Below are 13,398 nucleotides of genomic sequence, written 5' to 3'. Positions count from 1 at the left end.
ACACGCTCAAAATCCGGGATTGGGCGTCACTTTTTGATGCCAGCGCTTGAAGTGTTTTGTACCTCGTGGCAGCATGACATCTCTTCATTGTCACTGCTGCTATATTAAGACAGCTTGATCTCAGCATATAGAAGCAATTTAGAACTACTGGTTCTCATTAGACACACTCCGCTCACGTTATTCTGCGGTATGTGTAGAATGCTTCTTAACGAACTCTCCAATGGGCCGAGCACGTTTTTGTGACGAGCCAATGATCAGAGAGTTACGTGGACGTTTAATATTTAAAATGCTTCCCTCATGAAATGAAAACAGATAGCCAGTGAAAATTCAATCAACAGTCAGAGCCTTATGCGTGGGATCTGGAATTATATTATTTGAGAAAATGGGAAAACCACAGTGCACATCTGGCAACTCTATGTGGATCTGCTCTGTAGATATATATATATATGCTTATGTGACAACATTCCAGTTGAATTACAAAGGTTCCAATGACTCTTGTCGCACTGGCTTCCCAGAATTTACTAGTTCTCCCACATCCCTCATAAAACATGACCCCAGTATTCCAAGAGGAGAATAGTGAGCGTGGAGTGGGAAAAGAATTATTGTAACAAGTGCAAAAACAGCAGACGATAAAAGATGTGTTTGGTTCTACAGTTGGTTGTTCCTGACAGAAATAGAAAGGGAGAGAAAGGAAGAAAGAGCTGTGAGACTAATGAGGAGCTGAGGAGGGAGGGAGAAATGGGAATAGAGGGAAAGGGTGGAAGTAGAACAAAATGTGCCATTTTCTCTTCATCTTTTCGCTGTGAGAGCATCGTATTATCTGTTGAATAGAAGGCATACTGTTGCTGTGCTTAACAATGACAGTGACTATACAACATCCAAATCACAACACAGTAAGCCTATCATGTCATCATCACTCACCGGTGGTTAAGTTAAAATACTCTGTTATGTTTTTTTAGAAACACGTATGAATGGAGGCAAACATTTCAAAAGCTCTGTCAGGAACTCTACTGAGAACAGTTGACATTTTACATCAGCCGTGTAATTTAAACTTATCTAATGTGAAAATGTTTTCTTTTGTTCCTCAGTGTTTCTGTGCCCCGGCATTCTTCGGGGAGTTTACCAAAGCGAACATCTCTTTGAATCGGACCATCAGTCTGGTGCTTGGTGCAAAGACCCGCTGCAGGCCTCTGACAAGATCTACTACATGCCCTGGACACCATACCGCACGGACACGCTGACTGAGTATTCATCGAAGGAGGACTTCATCGCAGGCCGTCCCACCACCACATACAAACTGCCGCATCGCGTGGACGGCACTGGCTTTGTCGTGTATGACGGTGCGCTGTTCTTCAACAAGGAGCGGACCCGCAACATCGTAAAGTTTGACCTGCGCACGCGCATCAAGAGCGGTGAGGCGATTATTGCCAACGCCAACTACCACGACACGTCGCCCTACCGCTGGGGGGGCAAGTCGGACATTGACCTGGCGGTGGATGAGAACGGTCTGTGGGTGATCTACGCAACGGAGCAGAACAATGGGCGCATCGTGGTGAGCCAGCTCAATCCCTACACCCTGCGCATCGAAGGCTCCTGGGACACGAGCTACGACAAGCGCTCTGCCTCCAATGCGTTCATGATCTGCGGAGTCCTTTATGTTGTCAAAACCGTCTACGAAGATGATGACAACGAAGGCACGGGGAACAAGATTGACTACATGTACAACACTGATAAGGGGAAAGAAATGACGGTTAACATACCCTTCCCTAATTCCTACCAGTACATAGCTGCAGTGGATTATAACCCTAGAGACAACCTGCTGTATGTGTGGAATAACTACCACGTGGTCAAGTACTCGCTCGACTTCGGCAACAATGGTAGGTCCAAGCCAAAGTCTAAGATTCCCTTCTCTACCTCTTTCTCATCACTCCACCTCGTTTTATCATCTTCTCTTAATGATTTCCAATTTCACGTTACTATATGTGTGAGCCAGAAGAAAATTATGGCGGTTAGAGAATGTCTTTGGTACTGAAAGTGATGACCAGCCCGTGATGTGATTTCTTTTAAATCTTCGAGTGAACTACCTTGGCTTTTTTAATGTTAACATTAAAGAAAAAAAATCATTTTTCTTGTGACATAAGGAATACTTATAGGCAGTAATCTGCCTCCAATAATTAATTCTTCAAAATAACTTGAAGAGGAAGAAAAAGAAAAGCACCATCTGTGCTGTCATGATTCTCAATTACGACTGTTCCCCCACCACCCCACTTGTGATATCTGCATGTTTTCAGAAGTCAAAAAAGAAAAACTTTTACAGCTGGTCCTACATATACCACTGCCACTGAAGCTGTTGATGTCAGATGGCAGTAGATTCCTCTACACGTAAATGAGAAAGATATCATAAAGGCTACCTTGATCTCTACCTTCAGAAGAATACTATCTCCAATGATGTAATACCGTAAATGCCTCTTGGCTTTTAATGTACCACTTGCCAGCTTTCTCTTTAGTTTCCCCAGCTGCTTAACAAATCATAATGCATTCCTCTCGAGTGGAGCCAGGAGTATCTGGAAGGCGGGGGAACTGATGGTGCTTTCACATCCATATAGGATGACAATCTGAACACATTTTAAGCTGTTACATGCACTTTTTTGTTTGCTTTTTATCCATTCATATGTATCTGCTACCAAATGTTCTCACCATGCAAACTGACTAAAATCTGCAATTTCCCTGTGTCGGTGCTAAAGCGCAAAGCAAACTATTACTTTTAAAAGAGGAAAGCAGTTTAAATTTTAATAGGTATATGTCTTGAGAGACAGGTTGTTTGTATTACAGCAGCAGATGATTACAGCCTGACACTGGAGTACACAAAAGGACACTTTTTCTAGCCAGTGCAGCTTTTCAATTCTTTGAGCACCGCAAACCTGGTTCATTTTTGTGTTTTTGTGTCAGAAATAACAGATGCAAATCAAAATTCTTTACACGATTAAGCGTAGGGGGCGGGGTCATCCATGGATCAGGTCAAATAAAGGTCAAAGTACTTCGATACAGGGTCATAAATCCAGCTGATAAGGTGACTCATTAGGGTTAACAAGCAGCACGTGTTTTAAATAGAATTGCTGTATCTGTTTAAAAGCACTAGGAATTCTGTCTATCTAACCAAGGGTGACTCATATAACTCTGGTGTGAGGTTAGAGTACACCCTCCCTTCTTCCTTCCCTCTGGATGGAAGGGCTTAGGCCCCTGGAGCCTGAAGGGCTATTTGCCCAGCGTAATTGCCTTTCAGCACCTTTCTATGGAGTGGTCAAGGCAGTCTGGCTGCGTGTCTTATTAAATGATGTCTGAATTAACGCATGCTCTTACAAGCAGTTAGGAGGCACAGTACAAGAAATTATAGAGAGAGGCAGCATTAAACTTGGTTTCTACCGATCAGTGTGCTGTATGTGGAGGGGGGCCATGGTGTAAAAATATGCTTATGTGTGTGTTTAGACATGCATAATAATATCCATACCCATGTGCTAATGTACTTACAGTACGGGTTTATTTCTCTATTCATGAGCGTGCATTCGCGTTTATTGGTGAGTGTGAACACTCTCATAATAGAGCTCGGGGTGTCTCAGGAGGCTCTAAAGAGGAGATCAATGGGGATTCAATGTGAAGAATGACCTCCAGTGCACAGCAACAAGCCAGACTGCTGACCAGCGGGGGATAAATACATACAATCAATGCTGCTCCACACTTTTACTTTCCTCCTCGCTTCACTCCGTCACTCAGTGAAGACAAGAAATAATTTAACTGGCTTAACTGCACGAGTCTCTCATTCTTCCTAAAGCGAGGCAATAGCTCATTAAATTTTTATTTTGTTGCATTTTGGCACAGTGTTTTGCCCTTCATGCCTTCCAAAACTAGAGAAGGTATTCGACCATTTTATTCACTAACTAAATGCATTCAGCATATACTGCTGTGAGTATGATCACATGTCTCTTAGTCAGTCCAGGAAACAGACCAAAGAAAAAGAGCCATTCTGAGGGTTTCCACTCATTACTGATGTGGCTTAATGCGCGCCTTGTTTTTGTTTCGGCTCATATGGACTTCTTAAGATATAAAATGAGGCAGGAAATGGGCCATGCTCGGAGAGAAGGATGAGGTAGGCCACTGAGAGCTGAGTGTAATTGGGGTACAACGCAGAGAGAACCAATTACTTTGTTGCGTCCGGATGACAAAAGGCAAATGGTTTAAAAGAATTCAGTCTGAAGCGCTTGCACTGTTTGCTTTTGGAACACACATTTCAATGTGAACAACAGGGCAGGGACGGCATGCTGAAAGACTGAACTCATGTAAATGTACTCTTATTTAAAGTAAAAATGGAAAAGATAAACCGACTTGTATTAGGCTGTGGTTAAAAAAATAATAATATATTGCAATCATATTATTTTAGCATGCTGAATTAGGCTACTGTGTAGTCAGAGGTCATTGTACACTAGCAAAACAACCTAGCAGCTAAACATGCAGTGTGGATTTGTTTTGCTCCCTCTACTGGCAGGGAGAACAATTGCACAAACACCGATGATGTATTAATGACCTCAGTCACGAATAAGAAAAAGACAGCTGCGTTTTCAGGCGATTTGGCGGTTGTTGATGTTCTCCTCCAGTGATTGATAGCTGTTATATTCACCTGTTCGGACAAAGCAACAGCAAAGACACGTCTTTAGCCTATTTTTCTTTCAGCCTCGCCGTTTCACTACACCCTAAAGACAAAAGAAGCATGAACTCTGACAAATATATTTGGTCAAAAGCCACAGAAAGGTGGTGAGGAGGTTTCCCTTTAAGTGTTGAAGTCAACATCAGCCACGTATTCTAGCTAGATGCTAGCTTCTGTTAGCTATGCAGCAGTTTGGGTGTTTGATTTGATTCACTGGGAAGGATCACAGGGAGGTACAAGAGAAAGATCTGTATTATGTGAAATATAATCCCCATATATAACCATGTTTGATTTTATTTATTTATTTATTTGCATTTGGAAAGATTGCCGTTCAACACAGCTTCCTTCACCAGTAATGTCCACACCGAACACGTGAACAATGCAACAATGGATATCAGATCTAAACATTTTTGACAACCTAAATTAACAGATACAAAGTTTGAGGTATTTAAAGGTCATGTTTATTTACCCCGGTGCTGAAAATATCGGGTCTAGTTTCACATTGAAGGATTTAAAGGGGATCGCAGGGGAGAAACAAATAAGCAGGTTTATTTCAGCTCGGGCTAACATATGATGTGCAGGTCGTCTCTGTCGTGTCATTGATGTAACACGGAGCAGAAATTTTTCTATTTGAAATGCATTTTTTTTTCTCCCTTGGTACCTAACGAGAAAGTAAACTGCACCCTCTGCATTTATTGTTATGTTTGAATTTCTCTCTGTTAAATCGACATTCTTCCTCTCCCTGCCTCTCACACAAACACATGCCCTCACAATGACAGGAATCTTAACATTTCCTCCGTCCTGCTCATACATCTTTCTCTTTCAGTCAGTGGATTTTTTCCCCTGTTTTTCACTCTGTCTTCCTTATCTAGCGCCTAATCTGTCCTCCTTTTCTGCTCCCAACCAGTTCCCACATCACACAGAGCTATTTCATTGAGAGTCCTTTAGATCTATATATTATAGAGTCCTACTGAATGCCTATGTAAAGTCAAAGTCACTTGTCTCTGCATCACCCTTTTCTCCTCCCTCACAATCCCCAAACGTTCTCTCATTCTCTACTGTTTATGGAGTTGTTTCATCACGTCTTCTTACATGCATATTATAGAGACTTGCCCTACGCAAGCGGCATGGCTCCGATGAAACATTTGAATAATTTATCACCTCCAGTCTGCCTTGCCACACTTTAAAAAGTTTTCCCAACAAAGTCACAAAATTATTCATGTTATCTGCATCTACAGAGTAGGAGGGAAAAACATGGCTAAAACTAAGAAGCACTGCCTTCTCTGTCTTTGTTTTACTTGTCTTCACTCTCTTCTCATTTTGTCTTGTGTGGGGGTTTTTCTCCACCTTACTGCACTCTCACAAGTGCTATATATACTCTTTCTAGTGCTAACTCACAGCTCTTTAGGATTGTGATCTACCCGAGGTCCTAATTTCATGTCTGACAGTCTGATTGCATATTCTATGGGGTAGATGCAACACACTGAAATTGGTTTTAAAAAAAGAAACATTGCGTGAAACTTTTTGGAGTAATCCTGGTGGATTGTTTTTTGTTCTGGCAACTGGAGAGCAGAAAAAAAAAGTTAATTAGAAGACAAAAAGACAACATATTGTTTGACAGTTACTTCCAAGTGTTTTACTAATAAAAATACAATTCTCACATTGGCACGTTGCTTTAAGCAATGGCTAAGGAGAAAATAAAATAAAACTCTGAAAATGTTTTCATAAGTAACATTCTTATGAAAATATAATGAAATATACACCAGAGAGTCAAAATGATCTGTCCTTGAGAGTAATTAAACACTGGACTACTTCTGGTATATAAAGATGACCTTGCTTTCAATATTGTCAGGTTAACAAAATGTAAAGGTTCACCTTTGAACTCTTAATGGCTGAAATTGCATAGTTACATTTCCTAAGGAAGTCAAGCACTGAGTATCTATTGTCTTAATCCCTTCCCCACCTTTTTCCTCTCCTCTCCTCTCGTTTCCTTTCCTTTCTTCTCCTCTCGTTTCCTCTCCTCTCCTCGCCTCTCTCTTCTTCCTTCTTCCTCTTCCCTCCTCTCCTCTCCTCCTTGACACCAGATTGCAATCAAGCTGCAGTGCTTAGCAGTGCAGGAAATGTTGGAAGCCAGCTTAAGGGGAGAAAGAAAAATACTTACTGGTTGAAGTGGAGACCATCTTCCACCAGGTCACTGATTAGACTAACCCTCAGAACATTTTTGGCCCATCAAAGCAAGCTGTTTGTGTGTGTGAGAGAGAGTCTGTGTGCAAACTCTCTTTGTGTTAGGTCCTTTAGTTATTCACATCACACGATAACACGGCTCTGCAAAAGTGAAGGGAGGTTACTTAGTTTGTTTTATGATTGTTTAGATAGGGACAACTTTAGAATTTAATATCTTGTAAAAGTAATTTATAATGCAGCTTTCAAGTGAAAAGTCGTAGCATCAAAGCATTTTCAGGTATGTCATTTTTACTGAATATAACTGTTACTTATGTCTATGTAGTTTTTGATAGTACATTGTAAACTGATTATTTCTACGCTCTCTTCATAATACCGTTCTTGTACACCAATATCAAATGCTTTATTAGATAGTAACTTTCAGGAATTTGTCCACTCTTGTCTTCTACACCTGCATCTTTCACCGGTTCCTCAATCGCTGCCTATCTCCCTCACTCCCAAAAAGATTACAGCACAGCCATCTCAGCAGAGACCGAGCTCTGCTTCAGAGAGTCTGCTGCACCTGTTCCTTGCCTGGAGTGTGTCCTTATCGATTGGATAGCCTCTGCCAGGCCCTCTGCGTGCATTTGGCCTCAGCACTGCTTCCCTCCTGCCAAAGAGCAGATGCCAAATTAAGCAGGCCTAGCTTGGACAATAGAGTGGAAGGGAAACCCACAGCCCAGCAGAAAGTAAACAGAAACAATAGCAGTTATCAGAGCGCTGTCCCCATACACGTATTAGGATTTTACTTTTGACATTTTGACATTAAATGTGCAGGTCAAAAAACGGGGTACTGAGACCGGTTGTCGTGTATTATGCCTTAGAAAGACCGGTGCCTCTCCCAACCTCACTGCTGGCCTGCTTTCACACTGGCCTCAAAGATCTAGGCCCAAATCTCCATCAGCTTGGCTCAGCGTATGAATTCCTGTCTTGTGCTTGTTTTCTCTTTCTTTGACAAACACAAATGCAGGGCCGAAAAATCCGCATTTAGAGTACAAGTTTCACAACTTTATGTGTTTTGTGGCTCATATTTGTAATGAACCAACAATACAGCAATATCGAGGAAGCATTGCAGATCTATGTTTGGGCTTGGATAGCAATCACGCTACATGCATATCATGCCCAACATGCCCAGTTGAACTGCGCCTGGGTTCACCTTTGCAAGCCAGCCAGGGTTGCCCTTAATTTTGAAAGATATGAGGCAAAGCAAACCACTCCCATTCAGATATATTCATAGTATTTTACTAGATGCCTTATAGATAAATATTCATTGCAGTTCTCATATAACTGACATAAGTTTATAGCCTCCCTGGAAAAGGAGCAATCGAGGCTTTAAAGGAATGTGCTGATGATTCTTTATATTTTAAAACTTTAAAAAAAAGGGTTAAAAAAAGACAATTTGGTCTGTCCCATTAGCTTTTTGCTTTGAACAAGGGAGCTTCCTCTGATTAAGAAAGAAGCATGTAATTGGAAAACTTGCTGCAGGTGCCTTAGAGCTCAGCAGAGGGATGACATGATTATGCAACTGGAAAGCCAACAGGGCTGAGCAGGGATGTGTCTGCATGTGAAACATTAGCTGTGGAACGTGGTGCTGGTCCCTGGCAGCCATTTTGAGTGAGGCTCTATTAGTGGGGGTTGTTTTTGTGTGTGTGTGTTTTTTGTTTTTAATCTTGAAAGTATCACTGCTTTGAAGTGCTCCATTCTGTCTTATCAGCAGACTTGAGCCACTCGCCACAAGCTCTGGTTTTGTGTGTGTGTGTGTGTGTGTGTGTGTGTGTGTGTGTTGCATTGCACAAAAGTGAGTGAAAAGTGGGGAAAAAGTACATTTCTGTTCAAGTGTGTATGTGTTGGCACAAAACTGAGGAAAAATTACGTGTGTGTGTGTGTGTGTGTGTGCTCTTCAGCCATAGGGGTGGCATGTTATCGCTGTATGCAGTTCCATTGAGTGTGTGTGCTACCATCAAGCCTAGAAAGCGTTAGGGCCCCTAGTCAGACTATCGTTTTGCCTTTACCCCTGCAGATTCATCCTTCCCCACTGCTCAGAATAGTGTTTGCATGTGTGAGCGCACGGATTCAGTAAATTTTCGCTAAATCGTCTCACACTCTCGATAATGTAATAGACACTTCATTCTAGTTCTGCAAAACTTCTCCCTTAATTCAAGTCCCTCTTTGCTTCCGTTTCACTCTGCCTCTCCTTCTTGCCGCCTGTCTGCCATTTTTTTTCTGACAGTGTGGGAAACTTGCCAGGGGAAGTTCGTTTTCCCTCTCCTCTCTCCTCCCTGCCTTCTACCTTTTGTGTTGTGGATTTACGATCCCTCTGTTTACCAAGTGAGAAGTCAACAAGAGCATTCTCGGCAACAGAGCAGAGGCAGAGACAGGCAGTCTTACCCACACAGAAAAACATCACGGCGCACACAAACACACTCACACACACAAACACAGTGCCTGTCTGCATGTCAGATGATCATGTGCTAGCATCCCAGGCTGACTGACAGCATCTCTGTGGCCCCTCCAGTGTGGTGACAGATGACAACTTCAGGAACAAGTTTACTGCCACCCTGCCATTGTCTCTGTCTCACCTTCCCCTGGGCTTGCTACAGGTCAGAAAAACAAATAGAATGGAATAAAATAGAATAGAATACCAAATGTTCTTCAGATGAAGTTTGGCAATTGACGTGAAAGTGTAGATGCACTTCAGGCACTTCTGAGATTAAGTGTTTATTCTTGTCCGAGGAAGCAACAGAGAGCACAACTACGAGCCCGCTGGGTCCATTAGTAACTGATCTGTTGCTTTCAGTTATATTACGCTTCCTCATCAGATGGAGTTTGCACAGTAGAATTGAATGAGATTAGAGCTCGGCAATTATTTGATCTTATTCATCAGCGCAACTGTAATCGCATTGTTGCACAAATATGTATTATTTGAATGAATGATTTAAAGAAAGCTAATTCAATTTAAAAAGGAGCGATTGCAGACCAGGCTTCAGCAAATTGGTCAGTTTAAGATGCTAAAGAAAATCTCGTTTCTTTTGCACGATGTGGCCATTTTTCATCTTGGTATGCAAAGGCAGGTAAGGTAGTGACTGAGGTTTGCCCTAAAAATATATACGTGTTAAAATATGTCACCCACAAGCATGTGCAAGGCTTAGATAAGTGCAAAATCCTTAAGTGACGAGCTTGTACTAAATTTGTCGGAGTGTTTTTGTGGCACCAGTTTTGGCAAAGAGCACAGTGTTTAGGTTAGCTGACATCATGAAGTTGTCATAGCACATTTCCTCAAGGTTTCCTCGGTTTAAATACGGGGAGATATGTCAGTCCCCACAACTGCAACCTCTAGCCTTCTTTCTTCATAAATGTTTCATGGGCCTGTTATGTCATGCTCCTATAGTTCCCTATGGCCTCTTACACAGCATCCTGAGTGATAGCGGTGATGAATTCATCGCATTAGAATGTCGTTTTTAGCCAAAATGCTGCAAAACAACAAGGAAAAGAAGGACAAAATAAAAAAATAAGAAAACATAGTGCAGTGCACATTTAAAGTAGTGCTGAGAAAGGCTACAAGATGTCTCAGAAAGTGGAAGAAAGTTATGAGTGAGAGATAAGATCGGGTGAAAAATGTTAAAAGAACAGCTGAGGAAGGAAGGAAGGAAGGAAGGAAGCAAGAGAGATAGAGAGCGATGTGCTGTGGCCCCTTGCCTATGATGCTTGCAGACTTTTGTGTTACCTCACCCGGAGCTGCCAGCCAGTGTGTTTGCTGCCCTGTACTGGAATGACAGCAGACATCCACCTCAGTCACGCACACACACACATGCACACACACCATTACTCTTCTATTGTTGTGGCAGAGGCCCTAATGGAGCTTCCCGTTTGAGTCCAGATAGGCACACACACATACTCAGTCTCTGCTTCATAAGTACACACACTCATACAAACACACGCAGATTGACAGCTAGTCCCTAGGCCACTGCCGCCACGCATGATTGATGGCAATGTTCCGTGGAGAATGCATGAGGCAGGGCGGCAGTGATTCAGGAACGGGGAGCAGCGCAGTTTAGGTACGGAAACACTCCATTGAGTTGTGAAGGAACAGAACAGAACGTACAGGAGGAGCGGGATGTAAGATGGCTGTCAGTCAAGCAGACAGACAGAAAGGGAGAAAGACGGGATGATGGAGAGAAGCACAGCCCGATGTCTTTTAATTAAAGTGAGAAAGAAAAAAGATCCACAGGAAGGGACAACTTTAGTTCACAGGAAACAATATAAACACCCACTCCATTCAACAACAACCCACACACTCGCACTTTATTCTCCACTCCCATCTACCCAACAAGCCCCCTACCCAAAAACAAGGAACAAATTAAAATAGACAACATTTATTAAAACAATGCAAACAGTAAAGCTAATTTTTTGCACAGTCCATTTATAACTTAATGGGTTGTTTCACTTGTTATTACGTTTATCACCTAAGTTCACTGTCTAATTCAAATCAGTGGAAAATTAATGTGAAATTAAAATCAATAAGAGCTCAACACCTGTCACACACACACACACGTGTGGAGTTACATTTAGGCTCATGTCAGACTTGCACTCCTTTCTTCAGTGAAACATCTGCAACCCTTCAGTGTCAGTGACCACCGTGTAATACGTATTATGACCTAAGGCAAGCCAATGAGAAACACAAGTCTCCTGAAAATTGTAAAATCAATCATTTTAACGCGAAGGCAGTTTTTAAGCTTATTGTTATATTATTACTAATATACTGAAACTTTTTAAAGAACCCTGTTAAGCAGAAATCAGAAACACGAAATGTTTGAAGGCGCGTGCAGCTCAGTCTTCTCTAAACAGGTTTTTGGTTGTCATTGCTTTGTGTGTTAAAAAAAGTCCACAAGCTGACTCAGAGGAGAAAGATTAGAAAATACATATTTGTGTTGAAGAAAGTAGCATAACGTGAAATTGAAGAGTTCATATTTGAGTTGCCTTGTGATCTGTGCTGTGTGTGTTTGCGCATCACACACTTTGGGATTTCAATAGCAGGGTGAAGTCAGAACACATTTTTAGATTTTTATTGATTTTTGTTTAGTAACTAAGTTGTAGCTGAATCTAAAAATACCAGGTGCAAAAGTGCAATATTATTAAATTATTACAGTGTAGTTTGGAGACAAGGCAACTCACATAATGTGGACTATGTAAACTTAATAAACAGATGTCTTTAATTACAATTTTCTAAAAAGTGCTCTTGTGTATATTTTACATATATAAATATGCTCAGCTGTATAGTAAATGTGCGGCAGATGAGGCTAATCTGTGCTTTTTTAAAAGGCAAGTAACAATTAAGCTTTAGAGATTAGTCTCCTCCAGTGTACAGTATTTAACTGTAAATCAAATTATAAAATTGTTCATTTCTTCATATCGTTTTTTTAATCATGCAAGACTGATTTTGCAAAGAGAGTGAGATGGACTGGTACAGCCTCTGCTTCCACGATGGCACCGACACGTCACCAACATACTGTACGCTTCCCATCATCTCATCCATTCATTCTTTATTTCTGTCTCCTAAACAGGGTCAATGTGAATAATTGAACCTCTTTACAATTAAATATTGACAATAGAAGAGTGTGCCGTATGCATTTAAGTGGCCTTCCTACCTCTTGTGATGTCATAGTGCTATGAATCATGCATGCCACTGAAAGAATGTTTTTTCTGCCAGCTTAAGCAGCAAGAACCATTAGTTTCCCCATAGGAAACACCGATGCAGGGAAGAACCAATCACTGGTCTTGCTTTGAGCTGGAGATTTGCAGTTTATACACTGAAACTTTTTCACAAACCCAACTTTGCCACACACGTTCAAGTTTGTTCTGTTATAAGTGTTGTTGGCTGAACTGTTTAGAAACATGTCCTGCAATTGATGGTAATAAATAGGACTCGATAGTAGGAAACGACCCCACAAAGATCTGGCGCATGACCACACTGACAAGGATGAAACACTAACATTGGGAAGTCATCAGAAACATGAGCTACTCCCTGTCAAAGCTATTTGGCGCCGTGTAAACAAATCCCTGCAATGTGTTTGTGTCCGTTGCTACATTATTTATGCTTATTTGATTGCTCGAATCATTTGGTGCTAATGCGGATGGGTCTTTTAACACTGTACATCTTATGTTTTTTATCCCAAGGATGAACCTTGAAGGTGTAAGCCCTAGCGTCCAGGGCTCATAAAACCACCTGTAATCTAATACTGTGGGGATCCACAAATGTGCACAGCACATATTTTTGCTTCTGGCTTTTCGTTTAAGAACTCAGGCTTTGTGTGTTTGTGAGTTTAACCAGAGTCTTCTCTCTCCTGTTAGACTTTCGCCCACCTCCCATAATCCCCCCAAACCGAGGAGGGGGACCAATTGGTGGGGAGGTTCCTCTTCATCTACCAGCCGTGCCGCCACCACCACACGGTCTCCCCCCTCCTACACCACTCCAAGGCCTC

The 13,398-nt window shown here is 41.7% G+C and overlaps 1 protein-coding gene across 1 annotated transcript in view; it reads left to right on the top strand.

Annotated features, from left to right (window-relative positions):
• adgrl3.1 (adhesion G protein-coupled receptor L3.1) overlaps positions 1–13,398 on the top strand; it is a 115,365-nt gene that overhangs the window by 60,013 nt on the left and 41,954 nt on the right. The window contains 2 exon segments of the mRNA XM_025907760.1: positions 1,089–1,877; positions 13,268–13,398. Coding sequence (XP_025763545.1) covers positions 1,089–1,877; positions 13,268–13,398 — 920 coding nt within the window.

Source organism: Oreochromis niloticus, linkage group LG6 (assembly GCF_001858045.2).
Source record: "Oreochromis niloticus isolate F11D_XX linkage group LG6, O_niloticus_UMD_NMBU, whole genome shotgun sequence".
NCBI lineage: Eukaryota > Metazoa > Chordata > Actinopteri > Cichliformes > Cichlidae > Oreochromis > Oreochromis niloticus.
The sequence above is the reverse complement of the archived record's forward strand: the minus strand, read 5'-3'. Positions and strand labels throughout refer to the sequence as shown.